The sequence below is a fragment of the Balaenoptera physalus genome (assembly GCF_965194825.1).
Source record: "Balaenoptera physalus genome assembly, chromosome: 5".
Taxonomy (NCBI): domain Eukaryota; kingdom Metazoa; phylum Chordata; class Mammalia; order Artiodactyla; family Balaenopteridae; genus Balaenoptera; species Balaenoptera physalus.
Window position 1 is genome coordinate 74,753,811 of NC_138884.1, and position 13,732 is coordinate 74,767,542.

At 37.0% G+C, this 13,732-nt stretch overlaps 1 protein-coding gene across 6 annotated transcripts in view; it reads right to left on the reverse strand.

Moving 5' to 3' along the window:
- CEP135 (centrosomal protein 135) overlaps positions 1 to 13,732 on the reverse strand; it is a 78,154-nt gene that overhangs the window by 37,763 nt on the left and 26,659 nt on the right. For 5 of the 6 annotated variants that reach the window (XM_082464445.1, XM_082464446.1, XM_082464442.1 and 2 more), the window contains 5 exons: positions 13,397 to 13,462; positions 10,354 to 10,492; positions 7,425 to 7,648; positions 3,094 to 3,246; positions 2,052 to 2,204 (listed from right to left, as the gene is read on the reverse strand). In XM_082464445.1, the coding sequence (XP_082320571.1) occupies positions 2,052 to 2,204; positions 3,094 to 3,246; positions 7,425 to 7,648; positions 10,354 to 10,492; positions 13,397 to 13,462 (735 nt within the window). The remainder of the gene's footprint in view (positions 1 to 2,051; positions 2,205 to 3,093; positions 3,247 to 7,424; positions 7,649 to 10,353; positions 10,493 to 13,396; positions 13,463 to 13,732) is intronic. The other variant, XM_082464443.1, reaches the window with a different exon arrangement.

Genomic DNA, 13,732 nt, shown 5'->3' on the forward strand with positions numbered 1-13,732 from the left:
CTACCCTTGGGCTTCCCTGGTGGCGCAGTGGTTGAGAATCTGCCTGCCAATGCAGGGGACACGGGTTCGAGCCCTGGTCTGGGAAGATCCCACATGCTGCGGAGCAACTGGGCCCATGAGCCACAACTACTGAGCCTGCGCCTCTGGAGCCTGTGCTCCGCAACAAGAGAGGCCACGATAGCGAGAGGCCCGCGCACCGCGATGAAGAGTGGCCCCCACTTGCCGCAACTAGAGGAAGCCCTCGCACAGAAACGAAGACCCAACACAGCCAAAAATTAATAATAATAATAATAAATAAATAAATACATAAATAAAATTAAAAAAATAAAGACTACCCTTATAATACTTAAATGTTTTTATTCTTAATCTTAGCGACTAATTTCTAAGCATTAATTCAATAATATTTATTGGAAGTAAACTATGGACTCTGTAATAGTAACAGTAATAGTTAATATTGAGTTCTTATAATGTACTGAGCAGTATTAAGTGCTTTATGTATATTAAAATTTTGGGGGAGATTATGAAATATAAAATATTGCCCCTAGATATTATACCAAAAGCACAAGCAATAAAAGAAAAAAATAGATAAATGGGACTTCATCAAAATTAAAAACTATCTGTGCTTCAAAGGACAATACTAAGAAAATGAAAAGACAACCCACTGAATGGGGGAAAGTATTTGCAAATCATATATCTGATAAGGGGATTGTATTGAGAATATATTGATATATTCTTACAATTCAATAATAATAAGACAACCCTATTTAAAAATGGGCAAAGGATCTGAACAGACACTAAAGAAGATATACAAGTGACCAAATAAGCACTGAAAATAAGCACATTAGCTAACAGAGAAATGCAAATGAAAACCACAATGGATACTACTTCACACCCACCAGCATGATGATAATAAAAAAGATAGATAATAACAAGTATTGGTGAGGATGTAGAGAAATTAGAACTCGTATACACTGTTGGTGGGAATATAAATGGTAAAGCCACTTTGGAAAACAGCTTGGCAGTTGCTCAAATGGTTAGTTATAGTTATCATATGAATCCTGGTATATGTCCAAGATAAATGAAAACATATATCCACACAAAAAGTTGTATACAAATGTTCATAGCACCATTATTCATAACAGCCAAAAAGTAGAAACCACCCCAATGATAAAATATTTTCTATCCATAAAATGGAATATTATTCCACAATAAAAAGGAATAAAGTATTGATACATACTACATAATGGATGAACCTTGAAAACATTATGCTAAGCTACGGAAGCCAGACATAAAGAAACACATACTGAATGATTCAATTTATATGAAATGTCCAGAGTAGGTAAATCTAGAGATAGAAAGTAGATTAGTGGTTGTCTAGGCCTGAGGAGGCTGGGGGAAATTAAGAGTGGCTGCTATTGGGTACAGAGTTTCTTTTTGAGGTAATGAAAATGCTCTAAAATTGATTGTGGTGATGGTTGAACGAGGCTGTGAATATACTAAAACCAAAGAATTGTACACTTTAAATGGGTGAATTATATGGTAAAGTGAATATCTCAATGAAGTTGCTTTACAAAAAAAAGATAATGCCCCTCCACATGAAGGACTTCCTATTGAGATCAGAGGTTGGTTCTTTTCTATAAAGAACCAGATAATAAATATTTTAGGCTTTGTGGACCGTACAGTTTTTGTTGCAGTTACTCAACTCTGCCACTGCAGCACAAAAAAAGCTACACAAAACACATAAACGAATGAGTATTCCAATGAGTATTCCAATTAATGAGTATTATCAACAATGAAATCTGAGTTTCATAATTTTCATGTGTTATGAAATATTTTTCTTTTGATATTTTTTCAATGATTTTAAAATGTAAAAACCATTCTTAGCACACGGGCCATACAAAAACACAGCATTCTGGATTTGGCTCATGTGCCATTGTTTGCCAACCCCTGATCTAGATTCAAAATAGTCATGTCACAGGAAAACATAAAAAGACCTCCCCTTTTCTCAATAAATTATCTTTTAAAAATAAGTCAATTAAGTCAATACGTACTTTTAATTTTTCTTTTAAAGCTTCTTTTTCTGCCATAATCCTTCTTAAGTCAGATAATGCAAGTTCTTTTTCCTTTTCCATAAGACTAACAGTATTATGGGAGACTGTGGTTTGGGTAGATTCTTGTCTGAGTGCGGATAATTCTTCCTGCGCCTTAATGTATTAAAGATATAAATTAAAAAACATTGGATATGCTCCCAGTTAAAAAAAGGCAAACTAAACATATGCTACTTTTGCTCTCTTCCCAAATGCCACCAAAATGAGAGTAAAAGGATTAATGTAATAATAGTAATAATAAAAACAAAGGACAAGGAGATTGAGGGAAGTGCCAGCCACAAAATTTGGGAAACCAAATAGCAGATGAACAACTACTAATTAACTAAGCAGTCCCAAGAAAGCAGAAATCTAAGCCAACAGTGGGAAAAGCCCAATTTGTACTGCAGAATCCCAAAAAAGCACCAGAAGTGAAAAAGGCTTTTTCAACTTGGCCTCTTAACCTGTATGTCCTTCTCTCCCTCTCAAAATAGCAGTAGGATTTCATGGGAGATTGGTATGGGAACAAATTTTGGTGATAAACACCATGCTTTGCTCAGACTCACCTTGCCCTCTGACAACTGAGGCTTTATAATTAGCCCAAACTGTACTGAATCTCCCCCCTATCCCTAGAGGCTAAGTCCTTAATATCCAATTAGTGAGTGCTACCCACTGTTTCATAGACATATCCCAACATGTCTGAATCCCAAGGATACACCTGGCTCAGAGTCAGGCTGAGACTCATTCAGTAGTTTTAGAAATAGGGAATTATCCCTAACTGACCTGACCCGTAGATAAGCTAGAAAAGAGGAAGAATAAATATGAAAAAGCAATAGAAAGCTCTGCTTTGGGAACAGGATGATAGCAGAAACTATTACTTATTAATTCTAACTGTGAAGGAAAATCACTAAGGTCCATATATTACAGTAATTTAAAGGATATATACTGGTACCATTACAGTTAACTGGTGCTATATAAGCTGTTGGCTTAATTATAATCAATATCTTACTTCATTATATAAGACACTTAGTTTATCTCTTTCTGCTGTCAATAATTTAACATTGGACTGTATATCCTCCATATGTTTTTCAAATCTTTCTAGCATATGCTGAAGTTCATCTCTTTCTCTTGTGATCAGATGAATTTCTGAGTTGTAATCACCCTGAAACATAATTCAAAAACAGAAGTTATCACTTGTTATAATTATCACCATTTGGTTGCCACAAGGATGCTGATGATGAGACTGACTGAAAGATGCTAACAGACAAAAAGAACACAACTTCTTTAATGTAATTAAGGAACACAATATTTAATCTATAAGGAGAGAAGGAGAGAGAGTGCTGGCAGTACTGGGGCAAATTTCCTGGCCTTCAAGTTCCCAGCAAGGGACCCAGTTGCCACTGATACTACTTGATCAGATTCCATGAGATGTTTCAACTGTCATTCTCCCTGAGTTGTTTATACTGGTGGTAACTAAAGTATAATCCCCAGAACAGAAGCATGTAGCATCTGGGAACTTGTTAGGCATGCAAGTTTTGGGACCCACCCCAGACCTACTCAATCAGAAACTTTGGGGACAGGGCCCAGTAACTGGTTCATCAAGCCCTCCAGGTGATTCTGATGCATACTGATTGTTGGGAATCCCTAGTTTATAACCCACTCCAGGGGAGGAATTAAGAGGGTATGTGTATAGCTGCTCATCCAGTACAAGTAACTGTACAGCCTAGCACATTCCTCAGTGTCTTCTGTGACTGAATCTAAGATCAATTTCCCTAGCACACCAACCCCCAACTATCCCAGCTTCAAACCTATGTGAGGTCTATTTTTGCAATCAGATAAATATAAATATTTCTCTTTTTTTAAGATTTCTTTTATTATTTATTTATTTATTTTATTTATTTTTGGCTGCATCGGGTCTTAGTTGCGGCACGCAGGTCCTTCGTTGCGGCACGCGGGGTTCTCTACAGTTGTGGAGCGTGCGTTTTCTCTTCTGAAGTTGTGGCGTGCAGGCTCCAGGGAGCGTGGGCTCTGTAGTTTGCGGCACATGGGCTCTCTAGTTGAGGCGGGCGAGCTCAGTAGTTGTGGCGCGTGCAGGCTTAGTTGCCCTGCGGCATGTGGGATCTTAGTTCCCCAACCAGGGATCGAACCCGCGTCCCCTGCATTGGAAGGCCGATTCTTTACCACTGGACCACCAGGAAAGTCCCAATATAAATATTTCTACCAGACGGTGTACATTAGGGACATTCACTGAATAAGCAACTGCTTCCAACATTTCTAAAACAAGATTATGCCTATTATTCCAGTACAATTCAAAAAATCCACTATCTTCATAGCTATTGTAGAAAATAAATATGGTAAATGTAGATTTGGGATCTGTGGTATATTAATATTCAAGTACTAAATGCAGAAGCTCCAGATAGTGATAATCTGATAATTTGTTACACTGGGAAGCATCCTGATCTATGTTATTTAATATCTACTGTGCACATACCATGACCAATGTAGACTTGGTAAATGGTAGATATATCTGTGAAGTTCCCTTCACCCGCCACTTGGAAATAAGTTATCCTCTTGGTTAAACAAGCAAAATCAAGGCATAATGGATGAGATTAGCTATCTGGACACCTTAAAGGACAAGATGTATTATAGGACAAAAGCAATTAGGGTGAGGACTTAATCAAGATTTAAATAACGATAAAAGAAAATCTGTAACTTAACAGTATCTAAATAAAAATATCTTACAAAAAGGAGATGGGCTGCCTATGTTTTAGAAAAGGAGAGCTCAGTGAATAAGGATTTGACAGTCTATTTTCATTACTGTCTAGGTCTCAGCTTAAACGTCACTTTCTCTAAGGAGTCCTTCAAGATTCTCCAACCTAATTCAGATCTCCCTCAATGTACTCTCATAGCATTCTGAATCTTTCCTGTATTCTTTCCTCATTAACACTTACTATACATGAGATTATAAAGTTATTTACATGATTGGGTGTTCAATGTGTCTTTGCCACTAAAATGTAAGCTCTATCAGGGACACAGTAGGTATCTGGTCTTACCACATCTTCAGCACCTAGCATGGTACCCAGTAAAATGAATGAATTCCCTACTTTTCCAAATATATCTTGTATGTAGGTATTTATATTTGTGTTAATAATTCCCTTTTACCACTCCACTGTTCCTAACACACACACACACACACACGTGCGCACACACAATGCTAAAGACTGTGAGGATAGGAAATAGGTCTTCTTTATCTCATATTCTGGGTGTCTCATTCATAGTACATTCTCAGTATATGTCTACTGAACCGAACCTAATTTTCTACCTAGACCTGATGTGCTTTGAACCAGCAAATAATAAGGAAATGAAACATTTACTAGGAACTAGGTGTTATGCTGAACCCTTCTACAAATTATCTCACGTAACCTTCACAAGAGGTTGTAGTTACTTTCCTCACTTTGCAAATGAGGAAACGTGACGTTAGGTAACTTGTCTAAGGTCATAAAGCCAGTGTGCAGAGTTGAAACTTCTATCAGGTTTCCAACTCCAAAGCACTTTCCGCTACACTATACTCAAAACTCACATTTGGAACCCTAGTGAGTACAAGGTGAAAGAGGACAGTGCCGTCCCTACACAGACAACAGAGAATCAATGGGTGTACTGTTGACAAAAATCATTGTTATTAAAAATGTCAATATTTTTCTGAGTTGCTGCAATCCCAAGAAACTCTGCCTAACAATTTGCCATAAAGCAGGGGTTGAAAACTCACAGCCTGTACCTAATTCAGCTTTAGAGAGGTCTTTGTTGTCTGCCAACAAGTGTTTCTAAACACGTTTAAAATACCAAATTTTAGGTGGGAATTTACTCTAGTTCCCAGCACTCACAACTGTCTTATACTCCATCCATTTCACTCATGTACATCACCCATTATTCCTTACCATGCCTGAAATTTATTACTGGGACTTTAAAATGCTATCAATGTCCCAACTTTCTAAACTTTAGAAAGTAAATTCTTTATCTATGTCAGGTAACATTAGAACATTTCAAGAAGTAAATAAGTTGAAGGGGGGGAAAGTCTTTCCTAATTTCACCAGTACCTTACCAGTATATCTCAATTTGTCTTTCAATTATGAATTCACACCAAGCAAACAAATCAAACATTTAAAAGCGTTGAGGTACTTATCTACTCAGTTCTATTTAATAAATACTTGATTAAACTCATCAACCATCTTGTAGAAGATTGTCTGACCCAATGAAGGTGATCAATTCAGTGATTTTTCCTGATCCCTAGGTATATATGGAGCTTGAAAGACAACTCAGTACACATAAATTAACTTACACTGTATTTTCCACCAATTCATTGTGCTTGTAACAGATAACATAGCATAGTGTTTAAACTAAACTTTGTAAATCAAATTCAGCCACTAGCCAATGAGGTTAAAAAACAGTCTAATCAGAAAATGACTCAAAACCATTTGACAATGGACAGAGATCTTCAGGAAAAAGATGACATAATTGGTTAATAGAGCCAAGTCTGAAATCAAATGTTCTGAGTTTTAATGATTTTACTCCCAACTTCCCCTAATTTTATCTAGTGTGTAGACAACGTTAGGGTCACATAAGCCTCCAGGACTCCTATAGCTCCAAAGCTTAAAATAAAGAAAAATCTAAAGAACCCAAATGATATTCATAAAATGTTGAAAATAATTAAGACCTAAAATAGAGATACATGCTTTTAATCTCTTATAAATCATGGTTAACTTTAAGTAATATATGTCTTTAGACCACCGAGTTGTAAATGTGATTGTAGTGGACAAATGGGATGATCTGTCCAGCACTCACTGACATTTTGTACCTTCCCCTGTTGCATAGTTATCATGGAAGATGACTGGTCTGTACAATGTGGCCTGGCTTTCTGACTGGTCCAAGGCTGGGAATGGCATGAAGCCATATAAACAAAGCCACTCTGCTTCAAGAGACAAAATGCATCTGATACAGAAAGTAAAGGATAGAAAGAGTGGAAATGTCCAATAGCACGAGTTCCTGGTTCCAGTTTCTGGAAGCTCAGATGCCCCCACACTCCTCCCATATATATATAATGAGCTATTCAATCTTTCCTTAATTTCCAGGAGTCAGTATGCTTTGCTTTGTTCTTAAGTAGTTTTCCTAATTAATTCAGTGTTCCTAAAGTACAGGTCGTGGAGGAAAACAAAAATCAAAATTAAGAAAGACTTCTTAAAAGCAAGTAGAATAACGTTACATTTAATACAATAATAAACCATAAAAGTTTGCTCATAAAGATACTTTCTCGCCTTATCAATTACTCTCATAAAGAGATATTACCTTTTCTAGTGTCTTAAATACTGGAATTTTTTCACATGTAGAATGACTTCGAGAGCAAGATCTTCGCTGTATTAAATGCTGGAGTCTTTCTAGCTCTTTCTTATAAAAATCTCGTTCATCTTCTATACCTTTCAGAAATGTATCTAAACGAGAAGGTGACTTGTCTCGTCGTTTTATTCCATGTTCTAGCCTCATCCTCTCAACTTCCAAAGTAAGTTCTTTTTCTGCAAATTAAAGTATAAAATATTAAAACAATGTTGCATATAAAATGTATAATCAGCCAAATAAATTATATCAATAACTTTTACAGTGTAGGTTACTAAAAATCATTAGCTATTTCGTATATCACCTATAACTGCCAGATACCAAAGAGGTAAATGCTGAAAGGAAAAGAGAAAAAAAACAAAAGCAAAAATTAAAAGTTTAAATAAAATCCAATAAGTCAAAGTCCTCTGCTTTTGTCATATACAAGGATAGGTACTATTTAGTACTACACAGTAGTACTGAAGCAGTAAATCACCACATGGTACATTATGATGACCTGAAAATGCACTAAAAGAAAATTTACCTGTAAACAATTGATCATAATGTGGGCAATTTTAACATTAAGCTTGAATTTAATATAGTAAATACACAAAGAGGTCAAAACAACTAGTCTGTCTTCAAATAAACACAATTATTAACTTTTACCATAGAAATCACCTTTTCAGGAGTCAAAAGTAGCCTAATACTGGCAATTTCATATAGTTCAATTTAACTGATATTCTTTACAACTCTAAAGCATGAAATGATTTTCAAGACATTTTCTGATTCACTTTCCATCTTTTCTTTCATTCATCCCACAGATAATTATTGAGTATTTACTATATGCCCAGCATGAGCTAAGGATACAAGTATGAAAAACATAGCCAAGGTCAAATAATTATTCTAGTTGTAGTAGGACAAGTGCTACAAAAGAACAGCATGCAATGCAATCTGGAGGATGAATAGGGGAATTCATTCTGAGGAGTGACCAGAGAGGTAAGAAAGTATGAGAGTGGAAGGAACAGGCAAATGTGTTAAATGCTAAGTCAAATAAATTGATGAATGGAAAGTGTCCACTGCATTTACCATAATGGAGGTGAGTGGTGACCCTAACAAGAGCTGTTTTATTGGTGACGTGAGGACAGAGCCAACTGGAGTGGACTGAGGTGCTAAAGGGTAGTTGGTGATCAAGCAGAAAAGTATAGATGACTTTTTAAGATGTTAAAGCTATGATGAGAAGGAAAGAGTGGCTGGATAGGAATGGATACAATTTTTGCTTTTAGAATGGGAGAAGGGTAAGCACGTTTGAATACCAATGGGAAAAAACAGTACAAAGGCTAAAGTTAGGAAAGGAGATAATTAATATGAAAGCGTTTTAAAATTAGAGAAAATGGGATCTAGAGAACAGATGGAGGCAGTGGTCTTTCATAAGAGGTACATGTAACAGGAGGGAAGATAAAGACGGACAGGTTCAAGACCTGGGGACAGGAAACCGACGGAATGCCTCCCTGACGGCTTCCATTTTCTTAGGGGAAACCAAACGTTAAGATCATCCTCTTAGAATGGGTTTACTGAGAATGAAAAACATTTGAAAATGTTCCCTGCAGAGACTGGGCAACTAAGCAGTAAGAAATATAGAGTAAGATTTCCATACATCACTGAGGGGGTGGGTGCTGTGGTTTGGGACCATATATAATTTACGGTGCCATCGATACTGTCGGGTGCACATGCAAGGAGTGCTTAGCTGCTCGTGTGTAAGTGTTTTGGTTGATCCATGGCTAGGTTTTGGGCAGGGGGATGTATTCAAAACACAAAGAAACGAGGGAGTTTCAGGTATCTGAAAAATTACACTGAAATGGCAGGATAGAGCTAGCATGAAAGGAAGTAAATTGCAAACTTTTATATGTAGGTCTAAGCACTTTAATAATATATTAACCCATTTAATCCTCACAACAACCTTTTGGGTTAGGTGCCATCATTAACCACATAGATATGGAAACTGAAGCAATGCTAAGTAACATGCTCAAGTCATGCAGCTGGTAAGTAGAGAAGGTCAGACAGATTATCCACATGAATGCTGAAGAGCCTAGGATATAGCTTCTTCTTAAAATAGCACACTGGCTTTCTTTCACTACATGGAGTTTGATGGCACCAGGCTTCTACACTTGCCATCCCCTCTGCCTGGAAAATTGCCCCAGATCTTCATATGGCTGGTGTCCTGTCACTAAGCCCTTGGATCAGTTGATCTCTAGCATACCCTCCCATTGTATTGGAAAACCCTTATCACCTAAAACTAACTTCTTCACTTATGTGCTACTAGTTTGTCTCCCTAACTAGATTAAAGCCGCCACAAGAGCAGGGGCCTTGTGTATCTTGTTTACCATTATGTACCATGGCACCAAAATCGGTTCATAAACACTTGTCAAATGAATGAATGAACAAATGAATGAATTCTTACAAGTTCCTTAAACCAACTCATTTAGGATGGGGTACCTGGCAGAAAGCCTATTTCAAGTGTGTGTGTGTGTGTACTTTAAGATGAATCATAAAACTGCATTTACTTAAAAAGATTCTATACTTCAATTTTCCACTAATTCAGAATGGTCTTCCACGTAGTCTTAATTAATTCTATTATTGCATGCCTCAAAGAAGGATATATGTACATTAAAAAATATTCAACCGTGGTTCCCTGTACCAACTAGTCAGAATGTAAAAGGCCCCTGTAAGGTCCTTGAGGCAGAGAGGTTTTCTACTGTATCTCAGTGCCTACTCTGGTTTCTGATACACAGCAAGCACTCAACAAATATTTATTGAATGAATGAATGAAGGATCATCTACTACTAAAAATAATACATTAAGAGGAAATCACAATCACTTTTTAAGTTATCAACATTTTATATTTTACCTGTAACTGCAAAACTTTCAATTTTTTTGTTAAGTCTTTGCTTTTCTTGTTCAAGCTGATGAACAACAGTTTCCAGGTCTGATTTTATAAGGAGTTCATCACTCAGTCTCTCCTTTTCTTTATGACATAAGTTTAATTCCTGAAAATTTTAACACTATAATTAAGATTTCTAGCAACTTTATAAATATTATAGCACTTAAAATAGATATTTGTAAGCACATTTATTTAAGAGTAATTCACATACACACTTTTAGTCAGTCAAATATATATGGTTTCAATGAAAGTTAATTATCAACTGTGGCTAAAAGCAACAATAAAACCCAAATTCAACAGTGCTCCTTCTAAAGTAGTAGAACTATTGGATTTTATTTTCTTTTAATTTGTTTAGCATATTGTCTTTTTAAAAAATGAATATGTACTTGTGCAATAAAAAATTTTTAAGCTTTTTTTATGTTTAAAGGAAAGCAGAAGACAGTGCTGTAAGACTACCATAGGTATACGTAAGAACAAAGGCTTCTCTCTCAGCCTCATCTGCGCAATGAGGATAAGACCAGTACCTGGACGCTGAGGATTCATCTGTATCCGATGGAGGACTCTATGAATGTGAAGCGCTCTGTACAGTGTCCGGCACACGGCAAGTACTTAATAAGTGTTAGCTAATAATGTCATTAGTATTTACCGTAAAAATACATAAAAGGTAGTACCAATGGAAAAAATAAGAAGGTCAGAAAGTACAGCAAGATCTTGCTGTCAGGCAACAATACTGAAACTTGGTCAGAGTTCTGAGACAAGCATTATGAATCACATATAACTGTATACAGTGTGCATACAAACAGCAGTGAACAAACAGCAAAAATCCCTGTCCTCATGGAGCTTACACTGTAGTGAAAACATCATCAAAACATCTACTTTACATTTACTGACCTCACTGGAGAATTTAAAAATATCTATGAAACTCAAGAGTAGACAACATTTAGCAGGTTTAGCTAATTCAATTATTCAATATTGAGCTGAGGGACTTCCCTGGTGGCACAGTGGTCGAGAATCCGCCTGCCAATGCAGGGGACACGGGTTCAAGCCCTGGTCTGGGAAGATCCCACATGCCACTGAGCAACTAAGCCCGTGCGCCACAACTACTGAGCCTGCGCTCTAGAGCCCGTGAGCCACAACTACTGAAGCCCACGTGCCACAACTACTGAGCCCATGTGCCTAGAGCCTGTGCTCTGCAACAAGAGAACACCACGGTGAGAAGCCTGCGCACCGCAACAAAGAGTAGCCCCCGCTCTCCGCAACTAGAGAAAGCCCGTGCGCATCAATGAAGACCCAACGCAGCCATAAATAAATAAATAAATAAATTTATTAAAAAAAAAATATTGAGCTGAACTGAATACCTGCAGTTGAATAAAACAGGAAGCCATTGTGATGCACTGTTAATAGTGAGCATATAAAAATCAACAAGTATTTGAACACCTACTATGTGCCAGCATATCACAAATGGCTTTGTTTTTTAATTTGCCTTATGACTGCCACCAGAACATTACAGCTTGACTGTAAAAAGAGTACAAGTAATGAGAAAACTTGGAAATTAGTATTAGTCTTTGCAATATTAGTGGAAACTCATCCAATTTAACAGGCTATTAAAAAAAATTCTTAACAATCTTTTGGATGACCACCTAGAAGTTTCTACCTGTAAGCAAGACATTCTTTCTGCCAGTTCTAGGCTCTAAGACTATATGCTATATCTAGGTTTATGCTGGGATGATTACTAGTTTTCTCATTTGAAGACCACCAGAACAAACAATATGACTAGTAAAATGGTTTGTAATGCCAAACAAAATTATTAAAAGACGATTGAGTGCTTTTAATAAAAGTCAACAAAATTTTACAAAGTAACTATCAATTTTTAGTTTAAATATTAGTAAACTGACAAGTCATGAAGTCATTTAAAGAATATAAAATTCCTAACAGGTTTTCCAAATTTGAGTGTAACTTGCTACCTATTATGTATGCTATTAAACAATTATAAAAATATAAATGAAATTAAATATATATATACAATGGAATATTACTTAGCCATAAAAAGAAGTAATGATACATGCTATGACATGCTTGAACCTTGAAAACATTGTGCTAAGTGAAAGCCAAACACAAAAGGTCACATATTATATAATTCCGTTTATACAGAATATCCAGGATAGGCAAATCTACAGAAACAGATAGCAGACCAGTGGTTGTCAGAGGCTGAGCAGAGGAAAATGAGGAGTGGCTGCTAATGGATATGAAGTTTTTTTCTGGAGTGATAAAATGTTTTGGAATTAGACAGTAATGAAAAACACCACTGCACCTCCTATCTTCCTCCTCACTCTTTTGCCCACGCCAGCCTTGCCAATGGCAAGTTACAGACTGACCAGACAGCCCCTCAGGGAGTGGATACAAAACTGCGGGAGCAGAGTAGCAATGAGACCACTGACAGATGAAGATCATTTTCATACCTTAAATTACTTTCTCACATTTTCTAAGAAACCAGTTCATTCATTTTAATCTCCGATGCCTTTATCTTATTCTGCTTACACTTTAGATAGCTTTCTATTGTCCACTAGAATAAAATCCAAACATCCTGCCACGGTTTAGAAGGTCTTCCATAATTTGGACAAACTATGGTTGCACTACTTTGTGCCTATACCAAAACCACTGAATTGTTCACTTAAAAGAGTGAATATCATGATAGGTTAATTATATCTTAGTAAAAAAAAAGTAAAATAAAACATAAAAATTTTCTTGATGAAAACGCTGGCAATTCAATATAACAGCAGTCCCCAACCTTTATTGGCACCAGGGACCGGTTTCATGGAAGACCATTTTTCCACAGATGGGAGGTGGGGGGATGGCTCAGGCGGTAATGCGCGTGACGGGGAGCAGAAGATGAAGCTCTGCTCGCCTGCCGCTCACCTCCTGCTGCGCGGCCCGGCTCCTAACAGGCCAAGGACTGGTACTGGTCCACGGCCCAAGGGTTGGGGACCCCTGCAATATAACACCTACTTACCAGTTGAAGTTTTCCCATTGTTTCTTCAAGATTCCGCATTTCAGATAGCTTTTTCTTAATCTCTTTCTAGGAATAAAAAGCCTATTAGGTAAATACCTAAAAGTCAAGAATACTTATCACTAAGTCACAGTGCCAATGAGACCAAGCCATTTTTCGAGCAGTTCATGTTCCCTCTCACCAGTGAGATCTGAGGCGTTAGCCAGCCCTAAGCCTCAGTTTCAATGAGGAGGAGGCAAAGTTTAGGTTTCTCTTTAATTCTTGGTATCCTGAATGCTTACAGGGACCTATCTGTAACATGTGAAACGAGAGGGCTACTTGAAAATCTTTTTCTATCTG